Source organism: Onychostruthus taczanowskii, unplaced genomic scaffold (assembly GCF_017590055.1).
Source record: "Onychostruthus taczanowskii isolate IOZ18803 unplaced genomic scaffold, ASM1759005v1 scaffold37, whole genome shotgun sequence".
NCBI classification, from domain to species: Eukaryota; Metazoa; Chordata; class Aves; order Passeriformes; family Passeridae; genus Onychostruthus; species Onychostruthus taczanowskii.
Window position 1 is genome coordinate 4,006,589 of NW_024501126.1, and position 19,503 is coordinate 4,026,091.

At 41.3% G+C, this 19,503-nt stretch overlaps 1 protein-coding gene across 3 annotated transcripts in view; it reads right to left on the minus strand.

The window, feature by feature from the left end:
* Positions 1–584: 584 nt before the first annotated feature.
* VWC2 (von Willebrand factor C domain containing 2) overlaps positions 585–19,503 on the minus strand; it is a 55,174-nt gene continuing 36,255 nt past the window's right edge. For 2 of the 3 annotated variants that reach the window (XM_041411837.1, XM_041411838.1), the window contains exon 4: positions 585–1,070. In XM_041411837.1, the coding sequence (XP_041267771.1) occupies positions 919–1,070 (152 nt within the window). In that variant the 3' untranslated portion in view covers positions 585–918. The remainder of the gene's footprint in view (positions 1,071–19,503) is intronic. The other variant, XM_041411839.1, reaches the window with a different exon arrangement.

Here is a 19,503-nt window from a genome sequence, read left to right on the forward strand (position 1 = left end):
TGTCTGACTGCTGTAGCCCTTCCAAATTGCATTTCTCCATATCCATTATGCATCACATCAATGCTGCTCTGTGGTTACTTACCATCACTTCCACCAGACTGGTGATGCTGTATTATGTCACAGCGACATCTGTCCTGCTGATAAATTTTATGTCTGAAATGAATATTAAGAATTGAATTAATCTGAATAATTTTTTAGCAGCAGCTATGAGAGACCAGTTTCACATTACCCACTGCTCCAAGTTATCTTGGCAGTGGATCAGGAGACAGGAGAACAAGTAAAACTAAGATATAGATATGGATATGATATGACTCACCTCTACATTACAGCCTATTTATGTTCTTAAATGAACACATGTGCTCTGAAAGTCTACTCTTCTCCTTTTTTTTCCAAAACTGAGAATGCCAAAGTCTTGTCATGTGCTATCTCCTGTCTGCCCCAATAAACTCAAAATAAGCAACAGCGAAAAAACCCAAACCCAAAACAAAACCAAAAAACATACAAGAAAATCATCATATAGTGAAACTGGAACAGAAATGTATAGTTTTAGCCATGGCGCATGTACACAAGAGGAGAGGCAATGCTACAGTACTTCAATCTGTATTGTCTATATAAAACATTTATTTTTAAGCTCTATAATGATATTATAGAAATACATAGAATATTTTATAGTGTATTTAAGTGTACTCACTGTGAAAATAACACATTTAAGACAGGTATTCTTATGTCCAAATGTTTTAAATATATGCACTTCTTTGCCTTGCAGTATTATGTTACTTTGAAAAACAAAATATCAGTACTTTATTCCTTGCTCCTCGCCAGAATCTTCTCATTCAGACTTCCCTGGATCATCTCGGGTGCTCACTGCTGTGGGATATTTTATAAAAACCACGAAAAGTCTGTAGATTTGTAGATTTCCTATATTTGCTTGCATTCATGTCTAGTGCACATCGCTTGCCGTTCAATCCTCCAAGTGCCTTCTTCGTAAGTACAGTGACATATAGTGCATTCATCAGTTTTCACCTCCCGGCCTGCTGGAATGACAAGGGTTTCTGCAAAGCAGTTTGGGCCTGAAAGAAGGAGAGAGTTCATTATGTGACACCGACAGCACACTGCAATCCAGCCTAGCACAGTCCTAGTCCTGGGCACAGAAAGCATGCTGCAAAGTGAGTAACACTGGGCACATTACACAAACATGGGCATTGTGCACTGGCATTAAAAGCAGCAAAGAATGCAAGGAGCCTGCCGACCAAAGTGGCTGGATATTTCTGGTATGGACTGTCCCTGCTCTATCGATTTCCTGATTTCTGGGCCTCAGGCTGGGACTCCCTGGGGGCTCCCCTGTTGGGTGAGACCTTCTTGGAGTGGTTTTGTGTTAGGAAAGAGAGACACACTGGATTTTTTCGGTCTTCAGGTTCTTGTTTATTATTATCTTATCTAAAGTTTTGCATGCTGCCTACAATAGGCTCAAAGCACTGGAAAAGCACCACAAAAATGGCTAACAATCTCTTATTACAAGGTCTTTTAAGACTAAACTATCTAATTAAGAACTGACACCTAGATTATTTTTCCTTTTAATCCAATAACTGGTCCCTCAAAGTCTGCAATGTGGACTTACAGAATGCTACCCAAACCTATGAAGAAGTTACAGAATGCTACCCAAACCTATGAAGAAGGAGGAAGAAGAAGCGTGAAGAAGAAACTTAGGATGACACCTTGTGTCCTCCATGTTGCTTCTATCCACAACACACTAAAAATCCCAAAACCTAAATTTCTCACCTAAGTGTCACACCTACACTACTCTATTTCACACTTTTGTGGATTCTAGTCTATCTTGAAGTCTAGGAAACTTTCTCCATGAATGAGGGTCAAAGTCAGTGCTCCCCTGGGGGTCAGGGCACCCCAGAGCAAACAGAAATATTCCCGGTGCCCTGGGTTTCCACACTGCTCCCTGTGCAGTAAGATGCAATAAAACCCTTCTGTGCAACGTGCAGCTGTGACAGAGACCTGGGCACACCCTGATGGTACAGAAGAACACAGACTGAAGCTAGAGGAAATGCCAGCTGTTGGTAATTCAACAGTGCTACTGCAAGCTAGCTAGACAGCTGCTTATACATTTTATTACTTTTTTCCTACTGGAAGCAAGCATTTTAGTTTCTGTAGTAATCATAGTATCACATTAGTTTATCTTCCTTTTCATGAGAAAATAGTCTATTTCCAGCAGAGTGGAATAGATTCAGCTTCTCCTGAATGAGGATACTTTTCATGTATAAAATGAAATATTCCATTTTACGTAAGTCAGTAAGTCTTCAAACACTTCTTTTCATAGTACACTGAAATAACTTCATTTCCAAGGATGAGGCAGGAGAAAAACCCACCAGCACAACCTTCAGAAGACCAGTCTGGTTCTTTAAGAAATCTGAAGGCTGTGAGGGCTGGATTATCTATATTTCTTTAGACATATTTTTATATGCCAAAAAATAAATCTATTTCTGCCTTGAAAATCCACATGCACTTGCAGAGCAGCATTAAGCCCTCCAACAATGCATCTATCCACTGTCATGCCCCCAGTGGAACCCGGCCCTTCCATTCAATGAGCACGCACAGCAGCAGCTCAGGCACAGCCTGGTCACCTCACAGCACTTTGGCACCACTGTCATCAGGGCAGGCTTTGTAGGAGGGGCCAGGATACACTGATCTGATACTGCTGGAATTCTTAAAGGCTGTGGATGCACAAAACACTTGTTGACTGCCAGCCTGTTTGTCATACAAATAAATATGTCCCAGACAGGCTCAGTCTTCCATTGCTGAGGGTTTACTCCAAGATCTGCACCAGAGAGCATGGCTCTTTCTTCTGCTACAGAAATGAAGCCCACCTCCTGGGCTGTGCATTTTAAAGCACAAACCAAATAGTTCACAAGTCAGTTTTAACAGTTACCTCATTGAAACAAGTTATGTCTTTGTGTGCACACAGCAGTCTGAGCACTAGATGCCAAATTGGCCACAAAGAAAGCCTTTCCTCACGGGACAGTCACCTCTAGATGAGACCTGCAAGACCTGCAGAAATTTGCTTCCCCAAGTTGTACTTCTTAATGCTCTTAATATTTAAGCCCATACTTTGGTTTCACAGAATCACAGACTGTAGAATCATTAGGGCTGGAAAAGACCTCTAAGGTCGGAGTCCAGCTGTTAACCCAGCACCACTGTGTTCCACACTAAACCACATCCCTAGGTGCCACACCCATATATCTTTTGAACACTTCCATGGATAGTGATTGCACCACTTCCCTGGGCAGCCTATCCTAGTTTTGGAACTGACTGTTGACAATTATCTCCAACATGTGGCTTCTTACACAATTTTGGGTGACTTCCTGCCCATTTGGATGCAGAAACTGCAGCAAAATACAGCACATCTCATTTAAAATCACCTGCTTTACTATCCTAATGTTACTGTGACACTTCTGTGTTTTCAGTCCCATCTGTACATGCAAAGTATTACTGAGCTGGAAACACTGCAAGGAGGACTTTTGGGGTGGAAGCAATCAATGCTCCTGGGTCCCCACTGCACACTGGGAGGTGCCCTGGGTTTCAACCAAGGTAAAGCACAGTTAACCATGATTTCCTTGGTGGAACATATTTGAATGCTCATCTGTACAATTCTGTTTCTCTAAAATACAGTATTCTTCATGCAATTAATAAATTTCATCCCAAAGTGAGTTCACCTGCACATTATGTAAAGATACCAGAATGTTTTGCATGCTGGACGTGACAGCCCCATGATTTGCAAAGCCATATGATATAAAGAGTTAAATTATCAAAAGCAGAATCTACTTTCCATGGAGAATTTGTATGAAACCTACAAGACTACTTGAAATTTAAACGCTACTTAAAAGGCACCATGGGAAAAAAGTGATGTCAATCCCCTGTACAGGATTTATTTTATTCTGGAAAAGCAAATGTTATTGGTTATACTTGGTTATAAAACCACCTGGGGAATGAAGTAAAAACGGTGCAACATACCTAATATAATTCACTTGGATTCAGAATTTAAATGCCTCCAGTCACAATTAGCAACACTTTAATGTCATGTGTGATGAGTCCCTTTTACACTAGAAAGTTATTTAATGTAAAGATTCAACAAGTAAGACCTTAACTGTTAAACTATTTTATATGGGGGTAAATAATTGCTTTGGTAAATCTACAGAAGAATAATAATCATCTACCTGAAAAAGGAACCTGAAAAAAATAAATGGCAGCAACAAACATTGTTTCAGTACCATGGAACTTTTCCTTAGAAAATTGCTCATTTTCTGATTCTGCATTTGCACGCATCATTACTTTAAGTGCAAATCTTATATTGTACTTAAGCTGACAGCAGTCAGCCGGCATCCTTGCCCTCACCTTTTTCTCTGCAGTACTGCACACAACATTGTGGGTAATGTTACAGAAAAGGTCATGAATAAACAGGCTGAATTGAATGGATTACTGCAACATCATACCCATAAATGTCAGTGGAATATAGTGTCCAAACAAGGCAAAATAATTCCACAACTCTTCTTTTATTATTTCTCCAAAGTCTCAGACTTCTAGGGAAAATAACTCTGAGGTTCACCCCAACCCTCATTCAATTTTGAAGGTGTATGAGCTTGTCCTGGCTCTTGGTGTCCTGAGGTGCCCTTCCCACCAAGCGGGAACGCTCGTCCCTTTCCTCTTCCTCTGAGGAGCAGACACAGAACACAGACTTACATGGCTGCACTGATGAGACCAGCCTGCACTGATGGGACAGCACTGGTGGGATCCTTGGTGAAGGGCTGCTCTGGCTGCTCCTGTGCCTCCAGCAGCCTTTCCCTGTCCCTGCCTGTCACACAAGCACAGAATATTCCAAGCTGGAAGAGACCCACAGGGATCATCAAGTCCAGTTAAAGGGACAATGATGAAGAAGCCACTAAGGATTCTCTGCCTGTCTAAAAGGACAGTAGGGAAACTGAGGAATTGAAGATTTTGAATAGACACTGGGAAGGCCTGGAGGCACAGCAGGCACACAGAGGTTGGTTTTAAAATTGTAAGAGTGCCTTTTCCTCAGTCTCCCTTTGAAAAGGCAGGTCCTCCACATTCAGAGAGGACAAGCTGCCCCAATGGCAAGGTACTAGCTGAAAGTAGTGCTTTACTTAAAACTGGGCAGTTAATATTCATCTAGCAGGATTTTCAAAAGGTAAGCCATTTTTGAGATTTTAAGTTAGCAAAATTACCTGACTTAGCACATAAAAAGCATTTCCAAGATAACTGGGACTGTTCCAACCCCACAGCAGTGGTGGGCTTTCTCACTAGATTCTGCTGCTCCAGGAGCAGTGAATTTGTTCTCCTTGGTTCACAAAGGAGGTTGCCTGCTTTCTGAGCTCCTTTTTGGGTACACTAACTACTCTGCCTGACTTCAGCACCTGGTACTTGCTTAGGGCAGTGCTGGCTTGTTTGCTCTGCAGTATAAACCTCCTGGCCCCATCCCCAACTGTGTACACTTACACAGATAGCACTAAGGCAGTCAGTGATGCTGCACTTCTTCACGGCAGATGAAGATCTTGCTGCATCACTTTTAAATCTGGCAGAACATTCATTATGACATATTGTATCAATTCCGAGCGCAGCTTGAAATCTACCACGACGTTGTTTGTTTTCCTAAAGTATACAACTGGTGCTGTCAGACTCCACTCGAGCCGCACCACGCTGGTATCAGCACAGATTTCTTTCCCAGGGCTAAGGCACAGTTGCTGCCATTGCAGCCATGTCTCAAAGCAGCAAGTTCAGTGCAAATGCTCAGCTCTCTCACTGAGCACCAGACTGGCATGCAGCTCTTGGCTTCTCTGTATCCGAAACAGTGAATCCTAGCTTCCAAAAGCAACATTTTTACTGGGATCTAAAGAACTAAGAAGGCAGATCTGGGTGGTTAATTCATTGGGAGATTATAAAGAGATCCTCATCTCAGAAACACTTGAAAATTAATGGAGTTTCAAAATATTATTGGGGTAAATGTTATTGTAAATATTTTTTTAAAATAATTTCACTGCTCCTGTGGAAAGTTTCCAATGACTTATATGCTATGCTTCAGTGTTGACAAAGGCAGCAATGTAATTAAAATGCAATTTTTTTATCTCAGACGGAAACAGCTGATGCCAGTTCTCAGCAGAGAATGCCCAAGCCACTCACCTACAGAAGTACCTGTAACCTTGACAACCTCAGAAGTGCCTCTCTGAAACTACTCCTCCCCTCCTTCCACAAAACCACAGCTGTATGTCACAGAGCTGTTCCTGTTTCCTCTTCCTCCTGTCCTTGCTTTTGTATGGGCACATGTTCCAATCAGTTACAAAATATGAGATACAGCAATTTGGTAAATCATGATTTAATCAACTGTTTTCATCATGTGTTAAACCGAATCGTGGACAAAGAAATCTGTTCAACTGCAAGTTAATGTGCTTGCCTGGAGACTAAGTCACAGCGGATTTTTGCCAATTAAAACTACAGTGACAACCTCTCTGTAATACAACACTGATGTAAGATTGCTTTGGGCTCTGGTTTGTACTAAACTTCCTGACAGCTGCCTCTCTAATAGCTCCTTGCAGAAGTCAAACAGGCCACTTCCAAGGCACCTGACAGCAGTCCCACCTACCCTGACAGTTTTCTGGCATTCATCACCGGCATCATTCATTCTGGCATCATTCATGTGGTATTAGAGCACTTTGTAAATTACATAACCTCAGTATTTAGCTTACTCCCTTGCTTTTATTTACTCTTTTTTTCATTTTTCACAGAGACAGTTTCAACGGTTACAATGTGGAAAAAGAGGTCCTGCACTTTGCCCTGGAAGTGTTGAGAACCATGACAATATGCAAGAACGAGTAGTACTGGATGAGACCACAGGCCCACCTGCACCAGCAGGAGGCAGAAGGAGATGCATGGGGAAGTATACAGGGACAGAGCAAGCACACATGTCCAGCTTCCAGCACTGTCTGCATCAGATATTTGGTCAATGGCTCCTCCTTGCTGAGTTAGTGGAGTAAATGGATGGAGTTAAAAGGTTACTTTATGATTAACCTCTCCAACATCCTGCAAGGAGGTCCACAGCTATTGTGTACAGGGTAGAACAATTTTCTTTTGTTGTCCACCCACTACTTCAACTTGGTATTTCAAAATCCTCATAGTGGAAGAGGTGGTAACAACCATCCCACTTCTGTCATGCTGTCATGACCTGTATCATACTTCCCTTCCATCCCATTACCTCACCTGCAGGTTGAAGAGGCCAGCTCTGCACTATCACTGTCCCTGCTGACCTCCAGAGACCTCCCCCAGTTCTGCTACCTCTTTTTGGGACTGTGAGGATCAGACCTGTGTACAAGACACAAATTGTACAAATCACCATGGGTCTGTACAGCAGCACAGTGATATTCACTGGTTTGTTTCCTATTTTCCTCCTACTTCCTGACATTTGCCTTTCTGTTGTGCCACTGATGAAAAAGTTGAGCTGATGTCTTCATTACACTTATGAATTCTACATCAGATAGAAATCTTACAGAAACAAACGTATCATTGCACTCAAGTAAAATCTGCTGCTGCCTGTGTTACATAAAAGTTTCACTGTCCAGAAATGCTACTTGACAGTCTTTCATCTGCAGCAGAAGTGGTTTTGTTGCTCAGTAGTTTTAGGAACATACTGGAAAAAGCAAAGCCTTCCCTCTCATCTCTCAGATCTTCCCTCTTTCTGATGTTTCGAGATTTTCTCCATTGCAGATACCAGGGAGAGTAATGAAACACTGAGCTGGAAAATGTAGACAACCACCTGCCTGAATTTCAAGCTGTCTATTGCTACAGATGACCTGTGATTGCCACAATACAAAGCCAAGGACATTTTGGAAGTTACACTGAGGAGCTAGAACAACTGAGGACCAAACCACAGACCTCCCAGTGCACAGGAGCACAAAGTCCCTTCTCACCTGCTTAGCTATTTGAGATGGGTTTTGAAACGTGCTAATGTGGCATGGTGAGACATGAAAAAAAGGCTGCTGTGCCACGTAGCTCCACAACAGAAAGATTTCTGAGACACGGGTGTTATCTCCCTCGTCCCTCTCAAATTTGATCTCTTTCTCCAGAGATGGTATTGGTACCTACTTTGTGTCCTTCCAATCTCTAATCTCTTCTACGGGGTCTGTATCTCCCTGACTTGATTTTGTTTCCCTCTCACGTGGATATGTGTGTATATACAATACATCTGTCTCCTGTGAAATGTCAGCTCAGAAGATAAAGCACAAAATGCAGGTGGCAAAAGGAGTCTGTGACCAGGATTACAGCAGACTCTCATTCTCTCACAAAATAAGTTCATCACCCCTGCTACTGTTGTGATTCTGACTTCTTCCAATCCATCAAAATCTTTTACTTGCCTCAGTACCTCTGGACACAGCTGAACCAAGCCCAAAAGAGAGTTTTCAACAGAAGAAGGATTCAGGTAAATCCAATTTTAAAAGCAATTTGAGACCCTGAAAAAATCATGTACTACTTCCATAGTTTATCGATGCTTTAAGATACTGCCAACCAGAGAACCATGGCAGATATCCTAACAGCATTTATTCCTGTAAATGTGTGTCTATATGTATGTATGACAAGGAAAAGCAAAATAAAAGTATATCCACTTTGTGATATTTCTTACCTGCTATGGAAAGTAACAAAAAAGCAGTGGGTGTAATATGCTACCCTCCATGAAAGCATAATTTTTTTCATGCTAGACAGAGCTTTGGTGATTTTAACAATAATAAAATCCCTCCTTCTCTTAGGGCCATATTTTGTTAGATGCATAGGGAAATGACAGATTGGAAGAAACAATTTAAAATAACATTTTGCCAACTAATTTAGAGGGATGTGTATAGAAGTGTCTGCTGTGGGTGGACAGATAGAAGAGAGCCCAAGGAAGTTCTTCTGTAACTAAACAGGGTGACCATGTAGTCAGTGGCACTGATGTGACAAAGTGGATATCAAAGCTCTGGCACTTGCTGTGTTCACGTGTGCCTGTGTGGGTGCATGGGCTTTCATCCAGAAGATAAACCAGCTATAATCTACTTAAGAGTTGGGTTTTAATGTTCTGCTGATGAGACTTGCAAGCCCTGTTTACGACCATGTTCCGTTGTTTTACGTTTCCATTTATCACACGTGACAGCACTATTGATGAACGTTTTATTCTGGCTCCAGCTCTTGAAATTGCAGTAGTATCCAAAAAGAGCCACAGAATACGAAACAACGCCACCACAGCCACTGGACTGATCCTTTTCACCACTGCTTCTTGCTAGCTCTGATTCTCCACCACCTTGAACTTGTTGGTGATGTTAACATCCCCGGAATGACAATGCCAAAAACTACCAAAACCACTGACAATGCCAGTAGTACCACTACCATAAAGGGCTGCACAGTTTTGCACAGATAGAAATGGCTTGCAGGAAGGGAACAGTCTGCAACCTGACACTGCTGCTGTCTCCTAAGATTTTCAGGTGTATCCAGTGAGCAGCATTTCAGCTTTTTGTGTACTGAATACAAAGAAGCAAAGGAGCATCGAACACCACACAATCCAATACCACACGAGCCAAATAGAAAGACTTGAAGCATAAAAGGGCCAAATTAAACGAGGTTTGACTGCCATAAAAATATACTGCATCAAATAACTTCCTTTATCAGAGAAAATACAGAAAGACTCAAATAGGCTACTTAAAATGATTTCATTACTTGTAAAAGGACATTGTATTCCACCCAGGAACAGCACCAATTAGACATGAGCTGAACATTGTGGGTATCTCACAGAAAATTACATAAACACTTAGAAGCCAGCGAGCTCCATATCGATTTTAGGCAGCTTTCTTGCAGGTCTGTCACAACCCAGATGATTAGGAAATTAAAAACATCAGGCTTGAATGTATGGAGAAAAATCATGTCAGATACCTGAGATAACAAAGAATCACAGAAAAATTTATGTTGGAAAAGATCTCTAAGCTCATTGGGTCCATATGTTAACCAAGCACTGCCATGTCTACTGCTAAGCCATGTCCCCAAGTGGCACATCCACATGCTTATTAATGCTTTCAGGCATGGTGACTCCACTGCTTCCCTGGGCAGCCTGACCACCTATATATCTATATATCTATATATATATCTATATTTATAGATATAGATATATATCTTTATCTATAAAGAAATTGTTTTTAATATCCAGTCTAAATCTCCCCTGACACAACTTGAGGCCATTTCTTCTCATCCTGTCACCTGTTACTTGGGAGACATGATGGGCACCTGGCTGCAACCTCCTTCCAAGTAGTTTTAGGGAGCAATAAGGTCTCCCCTTAGCCTCCTTTTCCCCGGGTGAAACAACCTCAGCTCCCTCAGCTGGTCTTCATGGGACATGCACTCCCCATATCAACCCCACTGCCCCTCTCTGATGCTCCAGCACATCAATGTCCTTGTAGTCAGGGACCCAGAACTGGATGCAGGATTCAAAGTGTGGCCTCAGTGCTGAGCCCTGGGAACACCAGCAGTGACCAGCTGCCAGATGGATGTAGCTCCATTCACCACCACTCGCTGGGTCTGGTCATCCAGTTGTTTTTTTACCAAGTGAGCAGTGAACCAGTCCAAGGCATGAGCACCTCATTTCTCCAGGAGAATGCTGTGGGAGAAACAGGAACTCTTGGCGGCTGGCACTCCTTACCCTGCTTACCATTGTCCCTGCCGGCAGTCACACCTGCAGAAAGCTGCCTGCCTGCACCCCCCTTACCTCTCTCTGCTTCCCCCTGCACCACCCAGACTGGCCTGTGAACCAGCCGGGGCTAAAGCCAGCCTGGAAGAGAGGAGGGTGGTTTGGTCTGGGACACGAGCTGCAGTGCAGCATCCTGCAGAGATGCATGCAATGGAGCGGAGCCCGGGGAGTGTGTGGGAGCAGCACTGGCTACTTGGAAATTACTTCTGAAGCCCAGAGAGGGCGCTCATGTCTAAGAAAACAAATTGAGTCATTGCTAATTTTTCCCTCTGTTACAGAAACTGTAGAAGCGTTGCCAGGCACTGCAAGGACTGGCAGCAGTGATGGGGCACTGCACTGTGGGCTGCAGTGCAGTAAAATGTCTGACCCAGCACTTGTAGCACAGGAGTTTAAAAACCCTTCTGCTGAGGTTAACAGGGCTAATCCTTCACTTTCTTAAGCTGTTTATTCATCCCAGTGACCCTGCTGGGTTTGGCAGGATAACTGAGGACCTGGTGAAAGATCTGCTCATCACTAAGACATCTTCTTTGCACTGGGAAGCATCAGCTTACTCTTCAGATTAAGCAAGCCATGTGAAATGCCTTTGTTGAAAGATCCTCAACAGGTTGTCCTAAAAACTGTTATGCAAGTTTAAAAGGATTCTGCTCTTCCAAAAGCCTATGATACAGGCCTCAGAGATTTGCTGCAAACACTGTAACTAAAAGCACATTACATTTTATGTAGCCAAAACCACTGCAGCAGTGGTGGGCTGTAGTGTCTATCAGTTAGGCTAGTTAGGTTGCTGAGAAGTGGTCAGTAACTTAGGCAAAAATGCACATACAGCCATTTTATATGTTCTGAAACACAGGCTAAATGCAGGATACTAATGATGGATAAGATTTAGAGAATTATTTTGGGAAAATCCCTAAAGATTTCAACTAAATCAAAAGCTCAAGTGGTATCAAAATACAGTATAATTCTGCTTTAGCAATGAAGCAGAATTTAAATCAGTGTATTTTTCCAGTCACTATTAATCCCTGGGTATTGAGAATTCAATACGTGAGGATGGCCAGTGGCTACCTACTACTACAAGGAATTATTCAACCGAACCAACAAAACATCATCAGTCAAGCATCAGCCATTTTTTTCCACCACATTTTAGAATAAACACACTGAATACAGTTAAACCAGAGGTTACCTTTCTTACTGAGAATGATTTATACCAAAATCTTAAATGTAGTATCATTCAAATCCTGACAGACTGTTACAGCAGACAGTGACAACTCTCCCAATTACACAATCCCCTTGCAAGTTTAGGTATTTAATAAAGACTTGGGTAGACTTTTTGCTGTTATTTTTTGTTTTGTGCCATCATTACTGCTCCTTTGGGGTTTTATTTTTTGTTTTAGTTATTATCTTAGGGTCTTGCCTACACAGACAGATTTCTAGCCACTCTTCACTAGAGTTGATTTGTTCTGGTTGTAGGTGTACAGATGTCCCCAACATGCCTCTCTCTAGGTAATCTGCTGCTGAAGTGATACACACCAACGAGAAAAAAGTGTCATCACTGAAGGAGCTGCAGTTTGGGATCTCAGACACCTGTGTAACCCTCTCATACAGACAAGCTGTGAGCAAAGCTGACAGCTGCAGAAAAAGGAAACAGAGGTTAAGACTCTTAAAGGCAATAAAGTTTCTGCAGTAACAGAAATAAGTGGTCTGTCACATCTGAACTGCTCAGCTTTGCACTTGAAGACTTTGGCCCTGTGGCATTTTCTTGACTGTGTCTGTGATTTTGTGCTTATTTTATCCATTTCCTTTGAGTTAAAAAGGTAAGTAACTAGCCAAGACCAGTACCAGCACAACTGTTATTTAAAACATTAAAAAAATCCAAACAGTTCCACAAAGGATAATCAATATATACAGAAGACTGACTGCCTTCTTTCCCTCTTCTACCTTTCTCATTTAGAATGCTTCCAATAATCTTCCTCCTAAAACCAGAAAAATAGTACTCCTTCTTACAGGAATAGAAGTGTCAGGGATCTGTGCCAGAGAATGAACTACAACTGTCAGCATGTAATGCATCATTTTAAAATAAAATGAATTCTAACAACGTCCTTTGCTGTGCATTGTTAGCTTCACTGACTGAAATAAAAAGCTGTCCTTATGAAAAGCAGGTGTAATGCATGGAAACCAGAACAGGAAAATGAAGAACCTGTTTAGTAACAGTCTTGACATAGTAATTCTATAGGTGTGAAAAATTTACAAAACGTACAGTTGTAATTGCTCATTGTTTTAATGTCATACTATTGCTATGTGAATATGCCTGTAAAAAACAGCACTGTTAAGTTTTCCTAAGGAAAAAATTCCTTATCAGCTAGCTTTAAGATGCACCTAGGATACTCCACAACTGAGAAAAATCACAGTATTTTTAGGAGCAAAAGAGTGGTTATTCTTTGCCCTCCATGCTACTCAGTCAATAATTCCAGCTTTTTATCCCCTTAAACGATTTTCCCCTGGTGGTTATGAAACACAGCCCTGACACAGCTTGCTTTGGAAAGACTGCATTTGGTACCCGTGGAGGAAGCTGAATTTAAAATCACAGAAAAATGTCGCTGTGAGAGCACGCTCTTCCTGCCCCCGGTACCCCAAGCAGGGTTCCCTGAGCAGCCCTGCTCCCATGGCTGGCCAGGATGCAGTCTGGGAAATGTTTGGCATCAATCCCTGTTCCGGCACACTGCTTCTGGCCAGACACAGTTCTGGGCTCAGGCACCCAGCTTTGCCACCTAGAAATGAGGGATCTGGACCAAGGCAGCCACTCATGGACTCCATATACAGAGGGAAGGGAAGAGGCACCTCTGGGGACAAGTCCTTGTACATCCTGCCACAGCTGCTCACTAGTCTGGTCTGCAGGCTGAGCCCTGCAGCAGCACACAGGCATCCTCCTCACATTTCAGCCCCATTTCTCACATGGGCTCCTTGGATCACTCCCTTATCTCGTCAAGGTCTTGCACAGAATACTGAGTGAGATGCTAAAACAATACCATTTAGATGAAAGAAATACTCAGGATAGGAAGGGGTGCATCAAGTATTAGTTATTCTGGTGATCAGAAACTGTCAGCAAGTCAGAGCTGAAAATTTGAGACACCGTTCCTGAGGAGAATTCACACACTCCGCTTAGGACCATGTCTAATGCCAGTTTTTAGGAAATACAACCAGGTATTATGCAAATCTAAATATATTAAGTTGCAACATGAAAATCCATCACTACCTGAAGTTAATTTCCTCTTACTTCCATCTGCATCACTCTCACACAACTCATTAATCAAAAACTAGCTAACAGGGATGCTTTGGAGAAGGAAGAGTGGGAAACCAGAAGATGGAAGGGTGATTCATTGCAAATGCAAGACATCAGGAAGCCATTGGTGTTGGAAAAAACCAAACCAGTGTGTTTTCAAGCAGGAAGGAAAAAGGAAGAAAGCAGGCAGGGTGACTGGCAAAATTATTTTAAGGAATCACCTTTTTGCTGAGATGGAAGGACAGATGGTTTAAAGTGAAAGACATGAATCAGGAAAGATATGAGAACCATCTTGTTAAATGGAAGGATTGCCTCTGCGAGTTATACAAATCCTTTCATCCAAGAGAAGTGCAGCAGCACAGAAATTTTATGTCACTCACAGGGGCTCACATAAAAGGACACACACTACCCAAAAAAAAAAAAAAATCTTCCACATAACATCACCCAACTTCTTCACTTTTAGAGTCTTAAACAGCATTTATTCTCCCAGGTGCTGCAAAGCCAAGAGCACCATTTGATAGTGCAGTGCTCTTCTCCCATGATGTTGTTAGTGCAGGCTCTTTCTTTCCACTAAAGGTGTGAGAAATTGGGCAGAGCCCAGCAGAGAGCAAAACCCCCTTGGAGCAGACAGATCTCTGGCTTCCTGGACATATGCCAGCTGAGCCAGGGGCTAGTGAAAGAAACACAGGGTGAGGATGATAAGCTCACTGTTTCCTTCAACATTCCCATTGCAACTTCTAAAGGGGTATCAATGGACCCAGTCTGCATATTCAGCCACTAAAACTAACATCACAGGGTCGGCTATTTTGGCCAGGAAGATTCAACAGTTGATCCCAGTCACACAGCAGGATACAGACACCTTCAAAAAACACCAGGGCTCATGTACAGCCTCTGGTTTTAGCCAATGAAAACTCACAATCTAAGAAGCCAAAATTAATATAATGCAGATTGCAAAGATTTCTGCTCTTCTAAGGAGAGACAAGATATTCCCAGCAAGGGGCTGAACTGTTTAAATGCCCAAGCACTAAGTCAAGCCACTAAGCACAAGAGGAGGCAAGCACTACCAATAATACTGGGGTTCTTGTTCACAAAAGTAGCCATCAAGCTCCTGCAAAGATGCTCAGGGAGAAGTAAGAAATTCGATCAGGACTTTCATTAAATTAATAGCCCAGAAAACTCTGAGAAAAATAAAACTGGATTCCAGAAATGGCCCCCAAGATGGCCAAGTTGGCACTGGGAGGCTGGGCTGCTTCTTAGAACTTTCTTTTCCCTTTTTTTTCCCTAACATGTAAGACCTCTAGAGCAGTTACTGAGGCATGAAAACCAGTCTTTATATTTAGAGTAATAGAATTATTGTAAACCTATTCTTAAATATTTCCACATATTATATGCTTCTTCTTGTAAAATTACCTCCAAAGGCAATTATTATGGAAATAAAAGTTCTGGAGGAAAACAGCTGGTGCTTTTATTTTTATCTGAAAGCTATGTTTGTTTTTTCCTAGGCAAAAACAAAGCATTATGAAACTGTAAATGATTCCCAAGGCATTCTGAACTGATTTTTTTGAAACTCAGATTAGTGCACTAGAAAAAGAGTAATAAAATAATACAAAAGTGTTAAAACTAAAAATGAAATTTTACTTTTCTAATGAAGTTATTACTCCAGAATGTCCTATAACCAACAATTAAACACTTGGTGTATGATTACAGTGATGGCTACTCAATCTGTCTTGGGGATATTCTTCTACTCTCTGGTGATAAAAATGATCACTGCTCACCTGCTGCATACACATCCTAAGTGTAAAGGAGACTTGAGAAGTTTGTGTTGAGTAGAAGTTGTTATTTTCAAGAACCTCCCTAGGAAACAAAACTAAATTAAAATGAGAAGCTCTTAATTACAAAGCAGACGGGAATGCTGTAAAACATGAGATTCAGAGATGTGGAAAGGAGATACTTCCTGCAGAAGAACTGATGTTCCAGCAAAGGGGGGATATCAGCCCAAGTGGAAGAAACCAGCAGATCTTCCAATTCACTCCCTTTTGCAAGGCAATGCTCATTCCTGTCTTGCTCTAGGGTTTAATTTGCAATTACTCCCTTTGCACTTGATCCCATAACCATTAATAGCACGATATGTTCTTGTAAAGTCTACAACCATTACTGGATTAGTAATTTATTTTCTGCTTCTTTATTCCAAGTCTATATGTAATTTATGCATGTGCAATTGAAATCCATGTATTAACATGCATAAAAAATGAATTTTGTAAGGAATCTTTGTGGAACAAAAACTGTGGATGGGTTTTCAAGACAGGAGAGAAAATTGGTCAGAACAGGAGGTAAATCACAAAAAAAACCTCCAAACCAAAGACCAAAACCAAAATTCCACAACAGTTTTTAAGGGAAATCTTGATCACAATACTGTGAATAAGAACATGTAAATGCTTCAAAATAGACTAAAACACTTGGGAATGGAAACTTTCATACAGAATATGTATCATTCCAGGCACATTACAACAAGGAATAGAATACATCAAGGAGTCTCTTTCCTCAAGCATGATTGTCAGCTGATTTCTGCTGTATTAGGAACACTGCTCCAGGTAAAAACATCTAGCAGCAAGGCAAAGTAATACAGTTGCAAACATGATATTCCATGAGGGAATCACACAAACACATCTCCTTCAAACATCTCTTCAGAATGCCAGCAATAAAAACCATGGTTAAATACATCTTCATCTTTGGCTAGTGCTGCAAACACCAGAACTGTCAAAGGATACTAAAACTAAGTCAAAATACCCTTATCATGGTTAAATAATCGGATTGATAAATTTAGATTTCAGATTTTAAGCCTTCTCAGCACATTAGATAATTTTTCTCCTCTGGGCACAAAGACTTATCAAATGAGACACCTCTATACCTGCAATTATACAGCACTGATATTTCAGCTAATTACGGCATATGTATTCTTAATAATAAAAATAAAATAATTATGTTGTCAAGTAATGAATGGATACAGATGCTGGCAAACCAGAAAGGGGAAAACTCTTAAAATAGGATAAAATGGCAGCTATAATGGAAGGCAGGAAGAAAAACTTTGCTTTTTGGTACTTTCCCTCATTAGTTTTCACTTCTGTTCAAAGTGGAACTCTTAAAAGCTGCACTCAGTCACTTATTTTTCCCCAGTAACTAATCTGTTGTGGGTTCTTCCTGCAGATGACATTGCTTTTAAAAGTGCATTTCTAACACAGGTTTCTGGTTAAAAGACAGATTCCACTTCCAGGCTGTTAAAAAGTGAGGAAAAATGTCTAAAGGAGGGGGCCAGCCTGTGTGGCCATATCTGACCACATCTGACTCCCATCACAGACAGAACACCTATGGCTTTGCTTCTTATTCATTTGCTTAGTGTTTAGACAAAAATTTTAAGAAAAGCTTCAACCCTCACCATATTTATTTTTCCCCCTTAAGGTACAGTCCTGCCCTGTGTTCAGATTCCGTATGTGAGCTGTGTGAAAGGACTGTAGGAAGACTGTACAGGGCATTTAAGCATAAGACTTAGGAGAAGAGAGCACCTTGGCCATACTGCAGTAGAGAGTAATAGGGAATGATAAAAAAAAAGTGGAAAAATAGGAAAGTAAGGAAATGAAAGAATCTGCAAGGTTCCCATGCAGGAATGTGCAAGTCTGCACATTAAGGAAACCAGGCCCAAGGCACTAAAAAGATTTCAAAAGAGGTCATGCAATATAAATGAAACTTAAAAGCACTTTCTCTTCCTCCAGCTATCATGGCATGAGCACATCACATCTAAACAAGTTTTCTCAAATGTACCCACTCTCAAGTCTTTATGTGCTGCAGCCCCCAGCATCACCCTCAGCACACTGCTTTTCTTACTACCTAAGTCCCTCACCTGCCATGTACACGCAAGTACAATCTGTAAGCAATTTTCTTACCTTTTAATAAATTTTAAAGTTGATAAAATAAAATTAGGGTAAACAAAGATCTCCAAGTTTTCATTCCATTTATCCTCACCTCTAGTCTTTCTATGTCCTCCTGCTCCAGTCAGATGTACTTTGTTTCCCTTCTTGCCCTTAACTCCTCCTGATTTCTGAGACAGCTGCAGGACCCCATCTGCTGTGCAGCAGCACCACTTCACGCTGCCTGTTCAAGCACAGAGAGCAGACCTGACCAGAAAGGTGCACAGCATCACATTCTCCCTGACAGGCACCCCAAGTATTCCCAGCTGCACATTCACTTCAGGAATTACACACTCTGGTGAGGGATTTACTTTCTCCTCATGAATACTACAGCTTTTATTACAGTAGTGCATGTTGAATGAATTCACCTATGTATCTCCTGAACTCCAACAGAACATGGATAAAAACGCTGCTCCTGACATCTTGGCTGTCCCTAACATTCTGAGGTATAGACAAGGCTGATCAAAAATACTGCAACCACTTTGGTGATTTTGAACAGCTGCTGTAAGTTTGCATCTCTCAGAGGGGCAGGTTTTTCTCCCAGCAGAAATCAAAGAGCCATATTAAGATCCCAGTAGAAATCTAGAAAAATAATTGCCTCTTTTTTTTCTTTTTTTTTTAAATGACAGAATCAGGTTTTTGAAAACTTCCATGTTTCTAATACAGTCTAGCCAATGACTGAAATTGATAGGAGTGGGGTAATTCAGAGCTTCTTCATCTCATCTCTTTTCAATAAGTAACATAGTTTTTTAAAGATTTACCCGATATGTAGCAAATGGAATACCTCAATAAAATTTAAATTGTTTCTTTTTCTCCATCCAATATGCTGTGTCACTTCACAGTTGTGGGGAGTCCCTTGCTGCATGACTTTTTGCCCTATAGTTATTACATGGATTGAGCTGCTAATTTAGGCATGGAATGCTGCTGACCATCTGCATTTTTGCTCTTTTTTTTTTCCTCTGCATTTTGACAGACTTTTCTAAACCATCCAAAACCTAAAGATTCCCTAAAGGTTTTAAGAATAAAAACGTTGCACATGCAACTCCAACCCAAAACTCTGATGTCACACTGCTGGAACTGCTTTGTGCACCTGTGCACACACTCATACAAACGATTGACTTCAAAGTAGTTCAGTGAATTGAGAAGGACTCAAATTTCCTTTCCCAAAAAGAATGAAAGCGAGGAGACACAGTGAATAATTATGGGCACTTGGGCACTTATAACCTATGCTTTTAGTATATTTTAGACATACTTATTTGGATGGTCCCTAATTCATGCTTTTAGAATAATGGTACTTGCAGAAATCACAGGCCAAGCAGACTGCAAAGCACCTTTCAGAGCATTATTAGCAGCCTGTGAACTTTCAAGGAGAGGACAGACACCTGTCATCTTCTAATAGAGGTACTTCAAGGTTATTTTGATATAGATTTAATGCACAGAAGAATCAAATTATATGATCAGTCAGAGCCCCAGGACCACGTGGCTAAAGC